Here is a 19,938-nt window from a genome sequence, read left to right on the forward strand (position 1 = left end):
GCTCTGTGGGCAGGGCAGGGCAGAAGACACTCTGTGTCTTCGAGGGTGATGAAGTGCTGACTTATCCAAAGAGGGGCCGCCAGGGGCTGGCGGACATAATCACCATCACTATGACCGTGGTGGCAATCGGGGCGTGTTGAGAGATGACCTCAGGCAAGGGCTCAGAAACCACAGCGTTCTGAGAGGGGGGGACAGTTGGGCAGCCAGTGGGGCTCCAGCTTGATGAGTCTCACAAGAGACAAAAAAATCAGTCACTCATGAACAAACAGCTGAGGTCAGCCACCACCACGGGAAATCACGGCTCCTTCATCCAGGCCCCAGCTCTGAGGCGGGAACTGACTGATGGAAGGGAGGATCCCCTTGCGGATGTACTGTGATGCCACCCAAGTACACATGATAAAAATTCCTTCCCCAGTGGGACTTAGGGCACCTTTGTCCTAAGGAAAGGGCACCCCTAGACCTTGTGAGGCCTGTTCGATGCAGTCTGGGCTGACACTGACACCAGGCCCCCCCTTGTTGCTCTTTGGGAGACCATGGGAAAGGGCCACGTCCTTTTCACAACAAGTCCGAGGACCTACCCGATGGCAATGTCCCCAGTCATGAGTGTAAATTGGGATACTTTCCCCAGTGGCTCAGAAGTAAAGAATCCGCCTGCAATGCAGGAGATGTGGGTTTGATCGCTGGATTGGGCAGATGCCCTGGAGAAGGGCATGGCAACCCACTCCAGTATTCTTGCCTGGAGAATCCCGTGGACAGAGGAGCCTGGCGTGCTGTAGTCCATGGGGTCACAAAGAGTCGGACACGACTGAGCATGCACTCAACTCAGCTTACTTAACAACCTCCCGAACCTTCCACCTGAGTTAAGAGCCCGCTGTTGGGGGAAGGGCCAGATGATTGCCCTGGAGCTACCCACTGCCCACCTCCACCCAAGAGAAATCTGAACAAGCCCACAGTTCCTCCTGAAACTGAAGATTCCTGGTGCCTCTTCCACAGAGACTCAGTGGACACCCTCACCACATCCGCAGTCAGATCCCCTGTGAGCCCTGCCAGAAACAGGCTGATGCGGGGAGACCACTTGTTCAACCACGCACCAGCCCCAGGGGTGGCCGTGGAAGGCCAACCCCGCCTCTGGCATGTGTGAGCATCAGAAGCGGGCTGTGAGTGGGCGTGACAGCGGGGCACCTTCTTTCTCTTGCTGCAGGGATCTGGTGCCCGCCCTGCTGTGCCCCCTGAGACCTTGACTGCCAGGACGCTCTCTGAGCTGTCGCGGTAGTCAAGCAGCAGTGTGTTATTTAGACCTGGGGAGCAGTGACAAGCCTCTGAAAGAAAGCTTAGAAGAGCAGCAAATGGGGGGACTTCTCTGCTGGTCCAGTGGTAGACTCCAGCTTCCAATGCAGGGGACATGGATTCAGTCCCTGGCCCCCGAAGCAGGATGCCGCAGGGCAACGAAGCCCGTGCCGCAGCTAGAGAAGCCCATGGCTGCAAGGAAGACCCTGAGTGCGCAACCAAGACCCAACTCAGCCACACAAATTTAAGAAAGTTTTTTAAATGGACACATGCAGAAGCAAGAGACGTCACCTAAGAGACTGCCTCTAACTGGTGCCTGTCAACAGGGAACATCCACCTCATGGCTCCAAAGCGACCCCTCTCCATGCAGAAGGACCTGAAAGGATCCAGCTTACTAGAGCCAGCTTCCCTAATCCCTGGGCTGCGGCCCCACGAATGGGAGTAAGGCAATCAAGGAGTGGGGAGAGGAGAAGGAGCGAAAGCTGTCTTCAGAGTTTACTCCCCCAATATATATATATAATGGGAAATCAGCCTTCTGTGCAAATTCCACCCCTTTTAAATAATTAGCGCTGGAACCAAATACTGAAGAGTCACAGCTTTATTTCACATGCGCTCAGGTGTGCGAGCATCACTATTTACAATGCATGAAGTCATAGCATTCACAAAAAGTAATTCCAAGCAAGTCAAAGCCCACGCTTTTCCAAGCCACCCCCCCAACCAATGAGCACACTGCATCCAATACTGGAGAAAAAGAAGGCCAGAGTACAAGTAACCCCAGTCCACGTACATATCAGGTAACTCACACTGTCCAGTACAACAGTTTTAAAGTTATTGATAATGTTTAAGATTATTTCAGGGGTAAATAAGCCTTTCTTTTAAAAAATTAAACATAACGTCAGTATTTACATCACCAGGTAATACAAACATGCCTCAAGTTTCCTGATCCTCAGGACTAAAAATGATTATATTTGCATTATCAGTGCACACTCCTCAACCTGAATAAAGAAAGAAAAGGAGATCGGTGCTATCACAGTTATGGGTCATGCTGATTATGTGAAGATACTTAAGTTGCTCACCATAATTCGGTTAAGCACCTCTTCACGGACCTCCATCCCTAGCCCCTACATCCCCTCTCCACCCACCCCAGAGGCCCCACAGCCTGGAGAATCCCTGACACGAGCTGCTCAGCTCCACGGTGACAGAGACACAACCCTCCTAGGCTGATAGTACCCCAGGGGTGAGGGAAATGGGATTAACAGAAGGGGAGAAGACAGGGGTGAGGGTGTTTGCACTGCCGGGCTTCCCAGATCCCTCAGTTCACAGAACAAGGAGAAACAGCAGCAGTGTTGCAGACAACTCTGAAACACACTTCCACTGTGCCAGAGCAGAAGCCCTTTCAAACATCAAACCTCCTGGAAGCATCATTACATCAGACAGGCTGGAGGGGCAAAACCGCCACAGGGAATGAACAGTGATAACCAACGGATCTGGAGGAATTTGTGAATCATCCACTATAGCTTATGTATTTACTCATTTTATTCATTTATGCCTCTCTTACTCCAAACAGATTTTTGTTCAGCCTTCCAAATGACCGTGGATAGAAAGAACACATTTCAGTGGAAGAGGAAGGAAACATGGCAGAATAGAAAAGAAATGAGCACAGTTGAGGATCAGTTCCCTACCCTCCAGGACTCACAGACATTCACAGATTTAATTCTACCCGCTCCCCTCAGAGAAGAGGGAAGTGCACATTTCATTAATTTTAAATAAAATTTAAAAATTAAAAATATAAAATAATTTTTAAAAGTTAAAAACAGACCTAACTTTCCACAGAGGAAAGAATCACGTCCATTTGAAATAGTATTTTAACTAAGGATAAAAATATATCCTGAGCTGCATTAAAACAAACAAACCCGCAACCAGTAGATTTCATCCTATTAATATTTCATGACTATTTTGAATTCATAAAATACGGAGTAGGATACATATGGAATTATATTGCATTGTTAGGAACCAAAATTTTCAATATAAAATAGAAGCAAATATAAAATCAAAGAAGGTTAATTAAAAATCCTATAATCAGAAAATCTCTATACCTTCCACTCAGTTTTGCTACGAACATAAAACTGCTCTAAAAATAATATAAGCTAAAGTTTTCCTTTTTCTAAAAAAATATTTATTTCCCAGCAATAGCCACAGAAACGGCTTAGAAATGACAATAGCCAGTAGCACTTAGCTCATCTAGTCCCTTAAATTATTGTCTCTAAATATTTCCCATTAAAAGAAACCAGAGCTCCTCAAGAAATTACTTAATCCAAGTCTGGGTAGAATATATACAAAATAGGCCTAAAACAATCAATAACTATTATCAACAACAAAATTACATAGAAGCCAATTTGAAACGGCTCCTCCTGGCTGAAGATGGGCTATTCTGGGCAGCAAAAGATTTAACATTTCACTGGATTGAAACACATCAGACATGTAAAAATAGCCAAATTCAGAATACTCCCTCTCACACTAAAGAAAAGCTTTTTGGTCATCCTTGAAGTTTGCTGGGGTATCAGCTCATTATCCTGAAAGAAGACCGAAGGGGAAGAATCCGCGTCTCTCTCGCCTTTGCTACAGACTTTTTCAGAATAACCAAAAAACTGATGCAGAGAATTCTTTGTAGAAAAACCACAGCCAGTAAATACAGAAGAAATGATGTGATTAAAAATCCTCGTTTTGGGGGCTGATGGCCAAACTATACCTCTTTTCGGTCACACTGTGTGGCTTGTGGGATCTTAGTTCCGCAATCAGGGATTGAACCTGGGCCCTCAGGAACAAGAGCTCAGAGTCTTAACCACTGGACTGCCAGGGGATTCCCAGGATTATATTTCTAAGTGCCACAAAAATGCCTTCAAAATACAAAACTGAGGTAAAAGAAGCTTCCATTGTCTCTTGAATACATTAAAGCCACCTAATTATTCCTAGAAAGTCTACCTGGTATTCTGGCCTACTAAAGTCTGTATTAAATGTATCAAACTTTAAAAAATCACCATTTTACAATCCCTACTAGACTAATGACTTCAGGCAATAATCATCAACGACTCCTGAAACCTTAGATGAAAAGATGTGCAACTTTCTAGCAGTGGGGCCAAGCTGGCAACACCTGATCAACCTCGGCCTCACCGGAAACAGTGGAGTCTTCCTACCAAAAAGGGCAAAAGTCGAACACGAATCGGTCCAGCTTCTAGCTCTAACTTTAACAGATGTCCACCTCTATCAGTTTACAGAGAATATGAAGGGTAGTACATGTCAAACACCGCCACAAATCCAAAGTGTAGGAAATACCAAGATATAAATCCAGATAACTTGAACAAATAACTGACACAAAATAAGAAGACATCTTAAAGACTTAGGGAGACTTATGAAATATATCATATATAATATATAGACCTTTTTTTTAGATCCTGATTCAAACAAAAGAACTATAAAGTGACACAGTTCCTCAAGGAATCAAAGGAAAAAACTAAACCTTACGCTAACAGAAGGGAGGAAATAATGCAAATTAACGCAGGGATAAGTGGCTCAGGCAGTAAAGAATCTGCCTGCAAAGGCGAAGACCCAGGTTTGATCCCTGGGTGACGAAGATCCCCTGGAGAAGGCAATGGCAACCCACTGCAGTATTCTTGCCTGGAGAATTTCATGGACAAGGGAGCCTGGTAGGCTACAGTCCATTATGGTTGCAAAGAGTCAGACACGATTGAGCAACTAACACTTTCATTTTTCAAGTGAAATAGAGAATAGAAAAAAAAAAATCAATGAAAGTAAGAGTTCATCTTTTAAACAGATCAACAAAATGGACAAATCTTTAGCTGGATTAAGAAAAAAGAGATAAAACTCAAAATTAGAAATTAAAGAAAAAATGCTACAATGGATGCTACAGAAATAAAAAGGATTATGAGACTATCATGAACAGCTGTATGGCTACAAATTGTGTAACACACATCCTACCAAGAAACATACAACCTACACAGACTGAATCATGAAGAAATAAAAAATCTGAACAGACCAAAAACTAGTAAAGAGACTGAATCAGTACTGAAAATCTCAAAGAAAAACCAAGAGCCTGATGCTCTGAAAGTCGCTCAATTGTGTCCGACTCTTTGTGACCCCATGAACTATACAGTCCATGGAATTCTCCAGACCAGAATATTGGAGTGGGGTAGCCTTTCCCTTCTCCAGGGGCATCTTCCCAACCCAGGAAGCGAACCCAGGTCTCTCGCATTGCAGGCAGATTCCTTACCAGCTGAGCCACAAGAGAAACAGAAGGATATTAGAATGGGTAGCCTGTCCCTTCTCCAGCGGATCGTCCTGACCCAGGAATTGAACTGGATCTCCTGCATTGCAGGCGGATTCTTTACCAACTGAGCTAGGGAATTCTACCAAACATTTAAAGAATAATTAATGCTGATCCTCCTGAAACTATTCAAAAAATTAAAGAGGCGGGAACACTTTTAAGTTCATCCTATGAGAACAACATAATCCTGATATCAATGCTAGACAGGACATAACAGAACAAGAAAACTACAGGCCAAAATCCATATCCCTGGTTAATACTGATACAAAAATCCTCAACAAATATCAGCAAACTAAATCCAACAACTCTTTTTCTTTCTCTTTGGCTGCACCACTTGGCTTGTGGGATCTCAGTTGCCTGATAAGAGGTTGAACTGGCACCCTCAGAAGTGAAAGCACCAAGTCCTAATTACTAGACTGCGAGGGGTTTCCCTTAGCAACTCTTTATATCAGTACCTCATGACCAAATGGGACTCAGAACACAAGAGTGATTCAACATATGAAAATCAACGGGTTGCACCACATTAACAGGTTGAAGAACAAAAACATGATTGCTTCAATTGAGGCAGAAATCTATTTAGTAAGATTCTATACCTTTTTATGATAAAAACACTTAAACTATGCTGCTGCTGCTGCTGCTGCTAAGTCGCTTCAGTCGTGTCCGACTCTGTGTGACCCCATAGAGGGCAGCCCACCAGCCTCCCCCGTCCCTGGGATTCTCCAGGCAAGAACACTGGGTTGCCATTTCCTTCTCCAAAGCGTGAAGGTGAAAAGTGAAAGTGAAGTCTCTCAGTCGTGTCCGACTCTTTGTGACCCCACGGACTGCAGCCCACCAGGCTTCTCCGTCCATGGGATTTTCCAGGCAAGAGTACTGGAGTGGGGTGCCACTGCCTTCTCTGTTAAACTATGAATAGAAGAAAATTACCGCAACACAATAAAGGCCACATATGAAAATCAGCAGCTAACGTCCTACTCAATATGAAAGACTGCAAGTTCTTCTTTCGTGATCAGGATGCCCATTCTCACCACCTCCAGTCAAGATACTAACGGAAGTGCCAGCCAGAGCAACAAGGCAAGAAAAAGGAAAAAGACATTCAGTTGGAAAGGAAAAAGTAAAACTACCTCTGTTCACAGATGACGTGAACTTACATGTAGAACACCCTGAAGAGTCTCCCCCAGCCCCCATACACAAACAATTATTAGAACTAATAAATGAATTCAACAAAGTTGCAGGGAATAAAATCAACATACAAAAATCAGCTGCATTTCTATACATTGACAAGAACAATCCAAAAAGGAAAAATTAAGCAATTCCAATCAAAATGGGACCAAAAAGAATAAAATGCCTGGGAATAAACCTAATGAAGCAGGTGAAAGACTCATACACTGAAGACTACAAAACACTATTGAGATTTTATTTTATTTTTTATTTTATTTTTACTTTATTTTACTTTACAATACTGTATTGGTTTTGCCATACATTGACATGAATCCGCCACGGGTGTATACGAGCTCCCAATCCTGAATCCCTGAGATTTTAAACAGACTCAAATAAATGGAAAGACATCCCATGTTAATGGATCAGGAGACTTAGCATTGTTAAGATGTCCATATTACCCAATGTGATCTACAGAGTCAGCATAATCTCTATCAAAACATCAACAGGATTTTTTGCAGAAATGGAAAAATTCATCCTCAAATTCATATGGAATTTCAAGGAGCCCCAAATTGCTAAAACAATTTTGGAAAAGAAGAACATTGGAAGACTCATACTGGCTGATTTCAAAAGATATTACAAAACCATAATAATAAAAACAATGAGTTACTGATATAAAGACAGACAGACAGACAACTGGAATAAACAGAGGGGCCTGAAATAAACTGTCACGTATATGTTTACCTGGTCATCAACAAGGGAGCCAAGATCACCCTGGGGAAAGGACAATCTCTTAAACAAATTTTTGGGGAAACGGGATATCCACAAGCAGAAGAATAAAATTGGGTCCTTACTTTACACCATATACAAAAATAACTCAAAACAGATTAAATACTTAAACATAAAACCTAACATTTAAAACTCCTCAAAAAAAAAAAATGGGGAAAAACTTTATGATATTGGGATTGGCAGTGACTGCTTGAATATGAAACCAAAAGCACAGGCAACAAAATCAGAATAGACAAATAGGATATGAAACTTAAAAACTTTTTTACATCAAGGGATACAATCAATACAGTTAAAAGTGAGCCTATGGGAGATAATACTTGCAAATCATATATCTGATAAGCAGTTTATATCCAGAATATATAAAGACCTACAACTCAAAAACAAACAAACAAAATCAAAAACTATGACTTAAAGTGAACAAAAGACCCAAATAGACATTTCTCTAAAGATGCTATACAAATAGCCAACAAGCATATGAAAACATGCTCAACATTACGAGTCATCAGAGGAATGCAAATCAACACCCACAGTAAGTCTGCATCTCACACTACTACCAGAAACAAACAGAGATGATAAATTTCGGTGAGGCTGCAGAGAACCTGGAACACCGTACTACTGGTGGGACTGTAAAGTGGGCCAGCTGCTATGGAAAGCGGTATAGAACTTCTTCAAAATGTGAAAAGCTGGACTACTACACGACCCAGCAATTCCATTTCTGGGTATATATCCAAAAGAAGAGAGAGCAGTGTCTCAAAGAGATATCTGCACACCCATGTTCAAGCAGCACTATTCACAACAGGCAAGGGGTGAGAGGAATCCAGGTATCCACTGATGGATGAACAAGTAAACCAAATGTGGGAGACACATACAGTGTAATATTACTCAGCCTTAGGAAGGAAGTCTTGTCACATGCCACAATATGGACGCACCTGAGGACATTATGCCAAGTGAAACAAAAGACAAATAATGCATCATTCTGCTTACAGGAGGTACCCAGAGTAATCAAACTCATAGAGACAGAATGTGAAGTGGGAGTTACCTGGAGCTGGGGGTGGGTAGGGGCATTACTGTTTAATGGGTACAGAGTTTTATATCTGCAGATGAAAGGGCTCTGAAGAGCTGTTGTACATCGATGTGAATATACTTAATACCACTGAACTGAACACTTAAAAAATCACTAAGATGATTAATTTTATCTTACGTGTTTTTTCAAATCACACACACAAAAGACAATTGAAATAGTCAGAAAAAACCTGAAAACTAATCCTTATCCAGTTAACTGCATTTGAATCCTATACTTACCTATAATAGATATAGCTACTTAATCCTCAGATAGTGGAAAAAACACTCTTATTAAGAGGTAGAAGACCTATTATAGCTTCTAGCCCCAAGACTTAGACAATTTTAAAGAATTACTGTGAATTTCATCAGATATAACAGCATTATGGATATGCTCTTTAAAAATTGATTTGTACTGAAGTATTTTAGGGCAAAATCATATTTTCTAAGATTTGTCTTAATATACTCCGGACAAAAACAAAAAGTGTGGGGCTGGGGTAGATGAGAAAGAACAGTGGAATAGTCCCAAGTGTTGAAGCTGGGTGATGGGCACATAGAAACTCAGTTGCTGTTTTCTCTACTTTATGAATACTTTCAAATTTTCCCAGTAAAAGACTTTAAAAAGAATAAACAAAATAAGAGGGGAAAAGGAAGGAAGGATGGATGGATGTTTGGAATAAACAGCAGAAGGATAAATGTACTAAGATTTTCTAACAATAGTATCATACTACACGTGCTACTGTTAATTTTTAGAAAGTTTTTTGTTTAACTTGCATTTAACAGATATATTAAAAACAAAAAGCTAGAATGAAATTGAAAGCCTTTTCAAGCTTCAAGTAAATGTTTCTCACCACCTTCCCTGGCAATAAATAAATCGGAGAAGGTAAATGAGCAAAGAACGGGGGAACATAGGCGCCCGGGGGCCATGGAGAGCAAACCACACATACCCCTCCACAGATCATATCTGAACAGAAATGGAAAATTTCTGCTCGGAAAGCTTCCCCCATAAAATCAAGGAACACAAACCAAGCGTGCTTGGGCACAGAAGATGGACCTGTCCTGGTTCTGTTAAGACAGGAATCGGTCAACCAAGGACCTCAGAACAAGGACGACAGGGCACAGGACCAGAAAGTACTGGCAGTCAAGGGGAAGAGAAGAGACAAAGCTGCAAGAGGAAACCAGGACTGAGAGAAGTAAATTCCATCCGGCTCAGGCACTGGAAAGAAAGAGCCGCAGTCAGGAAACCAGTGAAATAACACTTGTTGGAGCAGCAGAGACGCACACGGCCTGTTGCACCACAAGGTGGAAGACAAACGGCAGAGTTCACATAGACTGGGGGGACCCAAACCAGGGAGTCAGAGAGCCAGGGACCCCAACTGGGCCAGGCACGAGGGACTGAGAGGGTTTGGAAGAGCGGCCTTTCTGAGACGGGGAGGCGCGGAGCTTGAGTGGTGCCACGGAGAAGGGAGTCAGAGAACTTGAGCTGAGCTGGGCGCTGCCCGGGGCAAAGCACTTCCCTCTCCCACGACCCCACCATCTGCAAAATGTATTCAAAGAAAGGCTCGCCAGGGTCCCTTCCTTGGTTGTAGATAAATTTTTCTCCAAACATACTCCTGGCTGTAAGAACGATTAAACACAAGGGGGTAAATAGTAAGGAAACCACTGAAATCTCCACGCAAAGATGCATTTTAAACTTGCCTGGAAGGCCGGCTGTCAACACTTTGGCTGCCTGGAAACAAGGGAGGTGGTCTCCAGGATCCCCCAAGGTTCCACTGACCAAGAACAGAAGCAAATGATACTTGCCTGGGAAAATGGAGAAATGCCCTGGCCAGGCCCTGCCTCCCTCTGAACAGGGAGACAAACAACAGGCAGAGGAAAGCAATGCCAGCAGTTGCTGCTCTGACAAATCACTGGGCATGGTGTCCACTCCCATTCCCTAGGAGTGGCTGCTCCACAGATTCTCTGGGCACCCGGTACCAACAGTATCACTGCACATCCCATGGGATATTTTAAAATTGGCAACATCAAGTGCTTCCTTGTGACTGAGCCCTGGCAACTATTGCACCACGTGTTTTTTTGTTTTTGTTTTTTGCACCACGTTTTAACACCCTCCCCTCAAAACAATCTAGAGGTACATACAGTAATTATCCCCATTGCAGGGTGAGGGAAACTGAGGCTCAGTGACTTCAAGTTTGCCCAATGCTGCCTGACAAGTGAGCAGGAAGGTGAGGAGGCCCACCCCACCCCGGTCAGAGGTCACAGAAAGATTCCCAGTGAGGCCTTTTCTATCAGGATTTATTGCTAGCCCGGGGTCACACGGGTCCCCTGCCTCTGGCACAGAGGCCAGCCGGTGGGGTCAGGGCTGCTCCAGACATATTGACCTCTGCCTCTTTTTCTGTGGATCCAGCGCAGAGATGGCCATCTGGTTCCATGACCCGAGCGCAAGGGTAACTCTGATGGGGTCAGCTGGAGAGGAAGGATAGCCCAGCATCCCAAAGCCAGGACCCCCAGGGAGGAAAGGCCCCTGCCACTCCTGATGCAAGCGTCAACCTCCCCACTGGGAGGGCGCGAACCTCCCTTTCTATCCCCAACCTGGGGTGGAGGGTGTGGTCTTCAGGTTCCTGGCTGCCCCTCCCCTGTAATAGTTGCCCTACATTGAAACTGTCTAACCCCCTTTCAGGGCCCATGTAGTTATGATGAACTGAAATCAGCCTCAAGGAGAGCACTTGGAAAGGACATCAGGTTCCAGGCCCTTCTCGTTACACTGTTACTTGTGTTTGAACCCTGTTCTCACCTGTAAAGATACAGGCAGTGGGAAGAACCCTTCTGTTGGGAGGCGGAAACCTGGCTCTCAGCCCCGCTGAGAGAGGAGGACACTAAGGCAAACGGAAGTTAGGACAATGTTGCCAGTGCCCTCACTTCCCTTTGCCTTAGTGTCCTCCTCTCTCAGCAAGGGCAAGTTGCCCGTCCCTAATCACTCCATCCAAGTGTCGTAATACAAATGGAGTCAAGGTTGGCAAACACCCTCTGAATTCTAGGCAGCAGCACCATGACCTTCATCTCGCAGTGCTCACATCCTTCCACTCCACCCCCAAGCCCAAAGGTCCAGCAGCCAGTTAGACAGCATCAATCAAGGCCCAGAGGAACAGGAAGAACCCTGTATTCCAGACAGTTTGGCTGATGCTCTCAGTGAAGGTGACTCTAATAGAATCAAGGGGGAACAGTAAACCCTCGTCTCCAGCAGCCAGAGGGGCCTCCATATTGCCTGTTCTCCCAGATTACCTAGCCCCACTGCCCCTTTCCCAGAAAGTTCAGGATCACTGATTTCTGGAAACTGCTTAAGTCCAAGAGATTTTTAGAATACCAAGAGTCCCTTCCCTATTCCACTTGCCAGAGGCATCCGTATTCAGCAACCCCTGTTTACAGAGCATCCTTGTGAGTTCTGCAGAGGAGGAGGGCTTACTCCACATTATTTGGAAAACAGATGCCCGTCCTTACATGTTACTTTAGTGGCCTCACATGCATATGAAAAAGCAGGTGGTCATCTGCAGAGTTAACCTCCCTGGACTTGCCAGGCAGCCCCAGCACAGATCACAGTGCCAGCCAGTCTTGTGACAAGTGTGGGTTGGCAGGGGAGGCTGGAGGGGGTAGATGGACAGCCTGCTCTGCAGAGGGATGGGGACAGAGAGCAAGGGCAACGAGGAGGCAGGCGCCCGGGGGGCAGACAGGGGTGGGGTCAGGGGGCCGGCTGCAGGATGAGCTGGGTAATTTCTGCCCTGCTGCCCAGACGCATGGGTATCCCATAATAGGCCGTGCCTGGGCTCACATATACAAATGTAGTCTCGGCCACCTGGTAGAGACCAGCAAAGAAGGGGTTCAGGAGATAGGCTGCCACGTTCAAGGGGAAGATCTGCCCAGCATGCGTGTGCCCAGAAAGGATCAGGTTAATATCTGGCCGGGCCTGGAGGGCTCTCTTGGCAGCTAGGGGCTGGTGAGCTAGCAGGACGGTGGGGTGGTCTGGGCTGCAGCCCTCCAGGGCCTTCTCCAGGTCCATGCCATGGCCAGTGTAGTGCAGCATGTTCGCTGCGATGTCGTCCACCCCAGCCAGGCAGATCCAGCCGTCATCCTCACGGTGGGCCCCGGGAGCAGAAATCCTCACATTCTCATTGTGGAGGGGCTGGACGTTCAGGGACATCAGCAGCGCAAACCAGTTGTTGACATCTGACGTGTAGTACTCGTGATTGCCTGTGACGAAGTAGGTGCCCAGGCGTGAACGCAGCTGGCCCAGAGGAGCCACAGCTGTGCGCAGGACAGAGGCTTCGGAATCGCACAGGTCGCCCACGATCACCGTGACGTCCGGCTCCAGCGTGTTCACCATCCTCACGAACATGTCCATCTTGGTCCTGCCCACTGTGGGGCCCAGGTGGATGTCCGAGAGGAGCACAATCTTGAGGCTGTTCATGGAGGGGTGCAGCCGATGCACGGGTACTTCCACAGTGGTCACCGCTGGGGGCTGGGCGGCGTTCAGCAGCCCCACCACGCTGAGCACAGTGGTTACCATCACTGCCAGTGCCGGCCGGAGGGCCAGCTTCCTGGTCTTGTCAAGGCTGCCCACTGCCCTGCCGGCACGCCAGGCCAGGAGCTGGTAGGCCTGCTCCATGCCACTGAGGACACAGAGGAAGCAGAGCATGATGACATACGCCCCAAGGCAGGTGTAGGCAACCAGGGAAAAGAGATAGGGCTCCTCGGCCACTAGAAAGATCATGGTGAAGAAGCTGGAATGCGCCAGGGCCAGGAAGGCCGCGACGATCATCTTCCAGAGCTGGAAACAGGCTGATTCTGCAGCCGGGGAATGCTTGAGATTGCTGACGGTGCTACGCCAGATGAAGATGGAGCCGAGGAGCATGAGCGAGTTGGCAAACAGGGCGAGCTGCAGGCGGAACAGGCATCGCCAGGCCCTGAACTCCAAGCTCTCCGCCAGGTAGGACCGGGAGACAATCATGGACACGAAGACAGTCCCGGCAGCCAGGGCGGCCTTTGCCCCCAGGGACAGCTGCCTGAAGATCGTCATTGCCTCAGCTCCTAAGAGGATACCCCTCCAGCTCTGTGCGGGTGAGCTCTGGAAGGTGAGTTCCTTAGATAGGACAGTGGCCAAGGACAGGTTTCCAGGTCAGCTCCTCCTGCAACCAGGAACCGGCGTCAGCTTTGTGGGATATGAGAGCTTTCTTATCCCCTGTCAAAACTTGAAGGCCACTTACATCTGCCCAACCAGCCTTGAATCCAAGCCACTCACTCAAACCAGTCAAAACCAGTCAGCTGCTACACTTTATCAGTGAACTACAAACACACCTGATTGTAACAAGATGGGCAGTTTCACTTTTCTTACAGTTCTCTGCATCTTTCAAGTATTTCCACAACATGTATATGAACTTTTATAATAAGAAAAACATTATTCTAAATCAGCGGTTCTCAAAGTGTGGTCCAGGGAGACCCTTTGGCTGTTGGGGTTGCGGGGGAAGCGGGGGTGGGGGGGGGTTGGGGGAGGTGTCTACTGACTGTTTTCAAAAACAGTACTAAGCCATAATCATTCTCTCATGAATGTACAGTGAAGTTTCCAGAGGTTACGTGACATGTGAAATGGCAGAACTGAATGCAGAAGTAGTTACGAGCATTCAACAGTCATCTATTAAGACAGACATGAATGGATACAAGTATACATATGGCTGAGTCCCTTTGCTGTTCACCTGAAACTACCACAACATTGTTAATCAGCTATACCTCAATACAAAATAAAAAATTTAAAGTTTGAAAAAAACAAAGTCTAATCTCCAAAAAAAAAAAAACCATGAAAGAGATTTGCAAAAATGTACAATGTCACTTTGTGCCCTAAAAACTGGAGAGAACAACTTGTTTAAAATATATATATATTGTTTATTAACATATAGTTTTAAATGTTCTAACTTCTAGGACAGTTACAGTTTGAGAACCGCTGTTCTAAAGTGTAAACCAGGGAGCCATGGAAAGCTAGTCTGCTGGTATTTTTTTTCAGCTGTAGGCCAAGAAGGAGAACCGAGGCAACTGACAGAAAGATTCCTGGGGTGGAGCCAGTCTCCTGGTTGGTTCTTACAGCTGGCTGGCTCCCAGACAAAAAACTGCAAGGGAACTACAGACATGGATAGACAAAAGTTAGCAAATATTCACTTGAGGTGACCTTTTCCCAATAAGACCCCAAACGAAAATATTTTCAGCAGTTGTTTTCCAAGTAAAATTCTCAACCTTGCTTTTAGATAAATGTAGGCCTTGTCAAGTTCACCAGCTTCTACTTATAAAACAAGCCCCAGACTCAGCCCATCGGAACTCTGGAGGAACCAAAATTAGGTCCCAGAAAGTGTAGAGAGAAAGGCGCCCGTTTCAAGTCCCCATTCTCATCTCCCAGCTCAGATCTCCCCACCCCCACCTTTCCAAGACCCCGAGTTCCCTCGGCCCCTCCCTTAGCTCTGCCCGGCAGACTGAGGCTGTTCTCCCGCAGTCGTGCACGACCCCCCCCACCTCCCCGGCCCCCGCGTCCCCGCCCCAGCACACAGCCCGCCCGGCCAGACCTCCCTCCAGCAACGCTGGCGGCCACCTGCAGCCTGCCCCTTGCCCACCGTCAAACGCTGAGGCTTTGAAAAATCCAAGCCTTAAAAGCAGGCGGAGGGAAGTAGCGAGACGGGCAAGAGACGTCCTCAAAGAGCACACCCCGAAGGTAATTAACCCAGGGTTCGCATTGCTGGGGCCTCTCGTGACCCCGCTATTCTCCTTCCGGAGCGCTCCGCAGAGCGCAGGCAGGAGAGGCGCGCCAAGCCCGAGGCTCCGGCAGCCTCCAGGAGCGCGCGCGACTCCGATCCCACTCCCGGAAACCCGCCAAGCTGGAAAGCACCTCATCTCGGCCCCTGGTTGCACCGATAAGGAAGTGGCTCTCGGGGACAGAGGCGGCGGGAGCGGAACTCACCAGCGACACAGCGCCCGGTAAGGACGCGCGCCCCGCCCGGCCCGGCCCCGGCGGGAGGGCCGGCCCACTGCCTGAGCTTCCCGGGTAGCCGGCGGGCCCGGGCGGGCCTCGGGGTCGCAGGACCCCCGCCCTGTGGGGCCGCAGCCCCAGCCCGGTTCCCCGCCTGCGCTCCCCCGATTCATCATTTGCGCGCGGGGTCCTGTGGACTTACGTGCAAACCACGCGCGGAGCCCAGCAGCAGCGGCACCAGCAGCGGGGCGAGGAGGCGAACGACCCCCGGCATGTCCGTCCGCTCTCGGGCCTCCCGGCTCCGCAGTCAGCCGGGGCAGCCGTTCGGTGTCACTTGACCGAGGACCGGGGGCCTGGCTCCGCCCCGCGCCGCCCCCGCCCCGCGCCCCGCCCCGCCGCCGCAGCCGCGGAGCCCGGAGCCCGGAGCCGCGGGAGCCGAGAGCCTGGGGCCACACGCCGCCGCGTGACCGCAGGGCAGTGTTATCTGACCTCCGCCGGCCTCCGCCTGAGGGAGGAACCTTTTGCAAAGCCTCAGGAGTACTCGCTGTCAGCAGCTTGATAACGCACCTCCGGTGTGGACTTTAACAAGGGTCTCCTTGCTCCCCGGCTTCCTGGGCACGACAGAAACGGAGCAGTTAAACCTAAGTGGACTAGATGGATCCTCAGCCCTTCATAGGGGCAGTCTGGAAAACAACCAGGAGTCTGCCAAAGTGTGGTCCCTGATCCAATCTTCGATCTGGTACGTGTTGGAATTGGAAATAACGAGTCCTCGCCCAAGAAACCCTAGGGATAGGGTCCAGAAAATCTATTTTTACAACCCTCCAGGTCATTCTGACAGCACGCAAAGCTTGAGAACCATTGTTCCAGGTTCAGTTCAGTTCAGTCGCTCAGTCGTGTCTGACTCTTTGCGACCCCATGAATCGCAGCACGCCAAGCCTCCCTGTCCATCACCGACTCCCGGAGTTCACTCAGATTCACGTCCATCGAGTCAGTGATGCCATCCAGCCATCTCAGCCTCGGTCGTCCCCTTCTCCTCCTGCCCCCAATCCCTCCCAGCATCAGAGTCTTTTTTTCAACTCTTCGCATGAGGTGGCCAAAGTACTGCAGTTTAACCTTTAGCATCATTCCTTCCAAAGAAACCCCAGGGCTGATCTCCTTCAGAATGGACTGGTTGGATCTCCTGGCAGTCCAAGGGCTCTCAAGAGTCTTCTCCAACACCGCAGTTCAAAAGCATCAATTCTTCGGCGCTCAGCCTTCTTCACAGTCCACCTCTCACATCCATACATGACTACTGGTAAAACCATAGCCTTGACTAGACGGACATTAGTCTGCAAAGTAATGTCTCTGCTTTTGAATATGCTATCTAGGTTGGTCATAACTTTTCTTCCAAGGAGTAAGCGTCTTTTAATTTCATGGCTGCAGTCACCATCTGCAGTGATTTTGGAGCCCCCCAAAAATAAAGTCTGACACTGTTTCCACTGTTTCCCCATCTATTTCCCATGAAGTAATGGGACCGGATGCCATGATCTTCGTTTTCTGAATGTTGAGCTTTAAGCCAACTTTTTCACTCTCCTCTTTCACTTTCATCAAGAGGCTTTTTAGTTCCTCTTCACTTTCTGCCATAAGGGTGGTGTCCTCTGCATATCTGATGTTATTGATATTTCTCCTGGCAATCTTGATTCCAGCTTGTGTTTCTTCCAGTCCAGCATTTCTCATGATGTACTCTGCATAGAAGTTAAATAAGCAGGGTGACAATATACAGCCTTGGCGTACTCCTTTTCCTATTTGGAGCCAGTCTGTTGGTCCATGTCCAGTTCTAACTGTTGCTTCCTGACCTGCATACAGATTTCTCAAGACGCAGGTATTCCAGGTTACTGATACATTAAGAGATGTGGTTCAACTGTGGCGAAATCTTCAGGAATGCCAGCCAACCCTCAAGGCACCCGGGTCTGTGGAATTTTTATTTCATGCCGGATTTTGAGAGATAAGAGAGAAGAGTACCAAAAGGTCCTGTCTTTCAGTTTGGCAGTTAAGCCACTCAACATCCCTGTGATGCAAGCAGATCTGTCAAGTGGACGTACAATATCTAGTATGATCTCTTTTCTACACTTGGGGAAAGGGAGACCCTACTGTGAGTTAACCAGTCCAGGACTGCTGGCTACCTCTAGATCTGAACCTAATGTTGTCTTTTCCTACCTGGTTGCCAAAACTCTCTGCAAATTCACCCTTGACATCACTGCACTTTAATCAACTCTAATGAAAACTGAATCTCAGAGGAAGGCGCCTTTAGGGAAATCGCTTTCAAATATATATATATGTATATGTATTTTCCAGCTTTATTGAGTTACGATTAACATTCTACTGTTGTGGAATCCGGAATCACAAAACACACCTCAGAGGACACAAGACAGTGTGGAGTACCGTTTATTACTGCCAGCAGGTCCAAGGGAATCAGTTCCCAACAAGGACCTTGATGTTTCCCAGAGGCCGGGTTTCATAACCATCCCCCCCACCCCCACCCCCACCACGTGAGTAGTTACATGTTAGCAACCTCTTTGTTGTGTATGACTGAGTTTTACAACAAGTATGTGCTAGGAAACAAACAATTAAGGTTAAAGGTGGGGAACAATGCTTATAATATCAAGGGGGGATATCTCCATGGTTAATCTAACAGGGGCAGCCTGACCTCAACTACAGTCTCCCTTTGCCATCTGTATGGAGGGAAGTCTCCAGGAGACCTGGTTTTTATTAGCAATGGTTTTCTCATTCTTGGGCAGGGTTCAGGCCCAATTTACATCCTGTCTTTAAGACAGATGGCAGGCTTCAAGATGGAGTCTCTCCTGCTTTCCTCACACTGGCCCCAACACTACAAAAATCACTCATGTTAAATGTATTGACTTGCTAATGGTTTAGTCGCTAAGTCGTGTCCGAGTCTTTGTGGCAGCAGGGACTGTAGCCCACCAGGCTTCTCTGTCCATGGGATTTCCCAGGCAAGGAAACTGGACTGGGTTGCCATTTCCCTCTCCTGGGAATCTTCCCTTACCCAGGGATGGAACCCGAATCTCCTACATTGCAGGCAGATTCTTTAACACTGAACCACTAGGGAAGCCCATATTGCTAACTTGAGACTTGAGGTTAACAATAACAGTATAGGGTTAGCGAATTCCCTAGTGGTCCCAGGATTTGACGGAGAAGGCAATGGCACCCCATTCCAGTACTCTTGCCTGGAAAATCCCATGGACGAAGGAGCCTGGTGGGCTGCAGTCCATGGGGTCGATAAGAGTTGGACAGGACCAAGCAACTTCACTTTCACGCATTGGAGAAGGAAATGGCAACTGCAGTGTTCTTGCCTGGAGAATCCCAGGGACTGGGGAGCCTGGTGGGCTGCTGTCTCTGGGGTCGTACAGAGTTGGACACGACGGAAGTGACTTAGCAGCAGCAGTAGCAGCAGGGGAACTAAGATCCCACAAGCCAAACTGCGAGCACCACCCCCTCCCCCCCACCCCCCGCCGAATTACAGTTTATTGATAGACTCCTTGACTAAACTTTAATTAGGCTTCTCTCACTAGAGACTCTTCGAGACTCTTCTAGACCTGGATCTTGGCCTTCTGTGCCTGACCTGTCCTTGCCTGACCCGAACTGTCCAGTCTTAGCAAATTAGCAAAAAAAAAAAAAAAAATTCTTAGCAAAGAATCCTGCTAAATCAGTTTGGGAATAATCCCCCAGTTCTTGTTATCTGATCAAGTTCTTCATCCCCACCCCACCTCTCCTTGATATCTAACTCTTTGACCTACCCTTAGCAAGAATCCCTTGAGACCTCCTCTTACAATTTTCCACCCACAAGCCCCTAACTCTGCTGGCTATAAATCCCCAGCTCTCTTTGCTGTAGTTAGAATTGGGACCCATCCCTCTCCACCTGTAGCAGTAGAATTGACTGTTATGACAAAAATATTGAAGAAAATCTTCCTTACCACTTTAGCAAGTATCCAATTTTTTTTCTTTAGCACTATTTTTTTTTTTTACAATTTTCGGAGCTTTTTCAAACTTAGGTTGGTTTTTAACAATGAGAGTGATGGTTATCAGACAAGATTAGTGGTTACGGGTCTTCTCTGGTGGTCCAGTGGCTAAGACTCTGAGCTTCCAATGCCGGGGGCCAGGGTACGATCCCTGGTCAGGGAACTAGCTCCTGCAGCAAGCAAATGCTGCAACTAAGAGCTTGCAGGCCACAACTAAGACCCGACACCGCCAAATAAATAAATAAAGTAATAATAATAAAGAATAGTAATTACTCATGAGAGTGAGGGCC

General features: G+C 47.3%; 2 protein-coding genes across 5 annotated transcripts in view; both read right to left on the reverse strand.

The window, feature by feature from the left end:
- GLB1 (galactosidase beta 1) overlaps positions 1 to 15,935 on the reverse strand; it is a 101,028-nt gene extending 85,093 nt beyond the window's left edge. For both annotated transcript variants that reach the window (XR_001920004.1, XM_018067164.1), the window contains exon 1: positions 15,835 to 15,935. Coding sequence is in view for 1 of the 2 variants with exons in the window: in XM_018067164.1 (XP_017922653.1) it covers positions 15,835 to 15,906 (72 nt within the window). In the remaining variant the exon portion in view is untranslated. The remainder of the gene's footprint in view (positions 1 to 15,834) is intronic.
- TMPPE (transmembrane protein with metallophosphoesterase domain) lies at positions 12,121 to 15,947 on the reverse strand. Of its 3 annotated transcripts, none has more exons than XM_018067165.1 (2): positions 15,835 to 15,947; positions 12,121 to 13,812 (listed from the first exon to the last, which is right to left on the reverse strand). In XM_018067165.1, exon 2 carries the CDS (start codon positions 13,701 to 13,703, stop codon positions 12,369 to 12,371), a length of 1,335 nt encoding a protein of 444 aa, XP_017922654.1. In that variant the 5' UTR covers positions 13,704 to 13,812; positions 15,835 to 15,947; the 3' UTR covers positions 12,121 to 12,368. The 3 variants fall into 3 exon arrangements, with proteins under 3 accessions (XP_017922654.1, XP_017922656.1, XP_017922655.1); XM_018067167.1 differs by lacking the exon at positions 15,835 to 15,947 and adding an exon at positions 15,552 to 15,824; XM_018067166.1 differs by lacking the exon at positions 15,835 to 15,947 and adding an exon at positions 15,280 to 15,543.

The sequence above is a fragment of the Capra hircus genome, chromosome 22 (genome assembly GCF_001704415.2).
Source record: "Capra hircus breed San Clemente chromosome 22, ASM170441v1, whole genome shotgun sequence".
Classification (NCBI taxonomy): Eukaryota; Metazoa; Chordata; class Mammalia; order Artiodactyla; family Bovidae; genus Capra; species Capra hircus.

Excerpts from the sequence above, each read along its gene's own strand:
- TMPPE (XM_018067165.1), bottom strand. The coding sequence starts at position 13,703 with ATGACGATCTTCAGGCAGCTGTCCCTGGGGGCAAAGGCCGCCCTGGCT.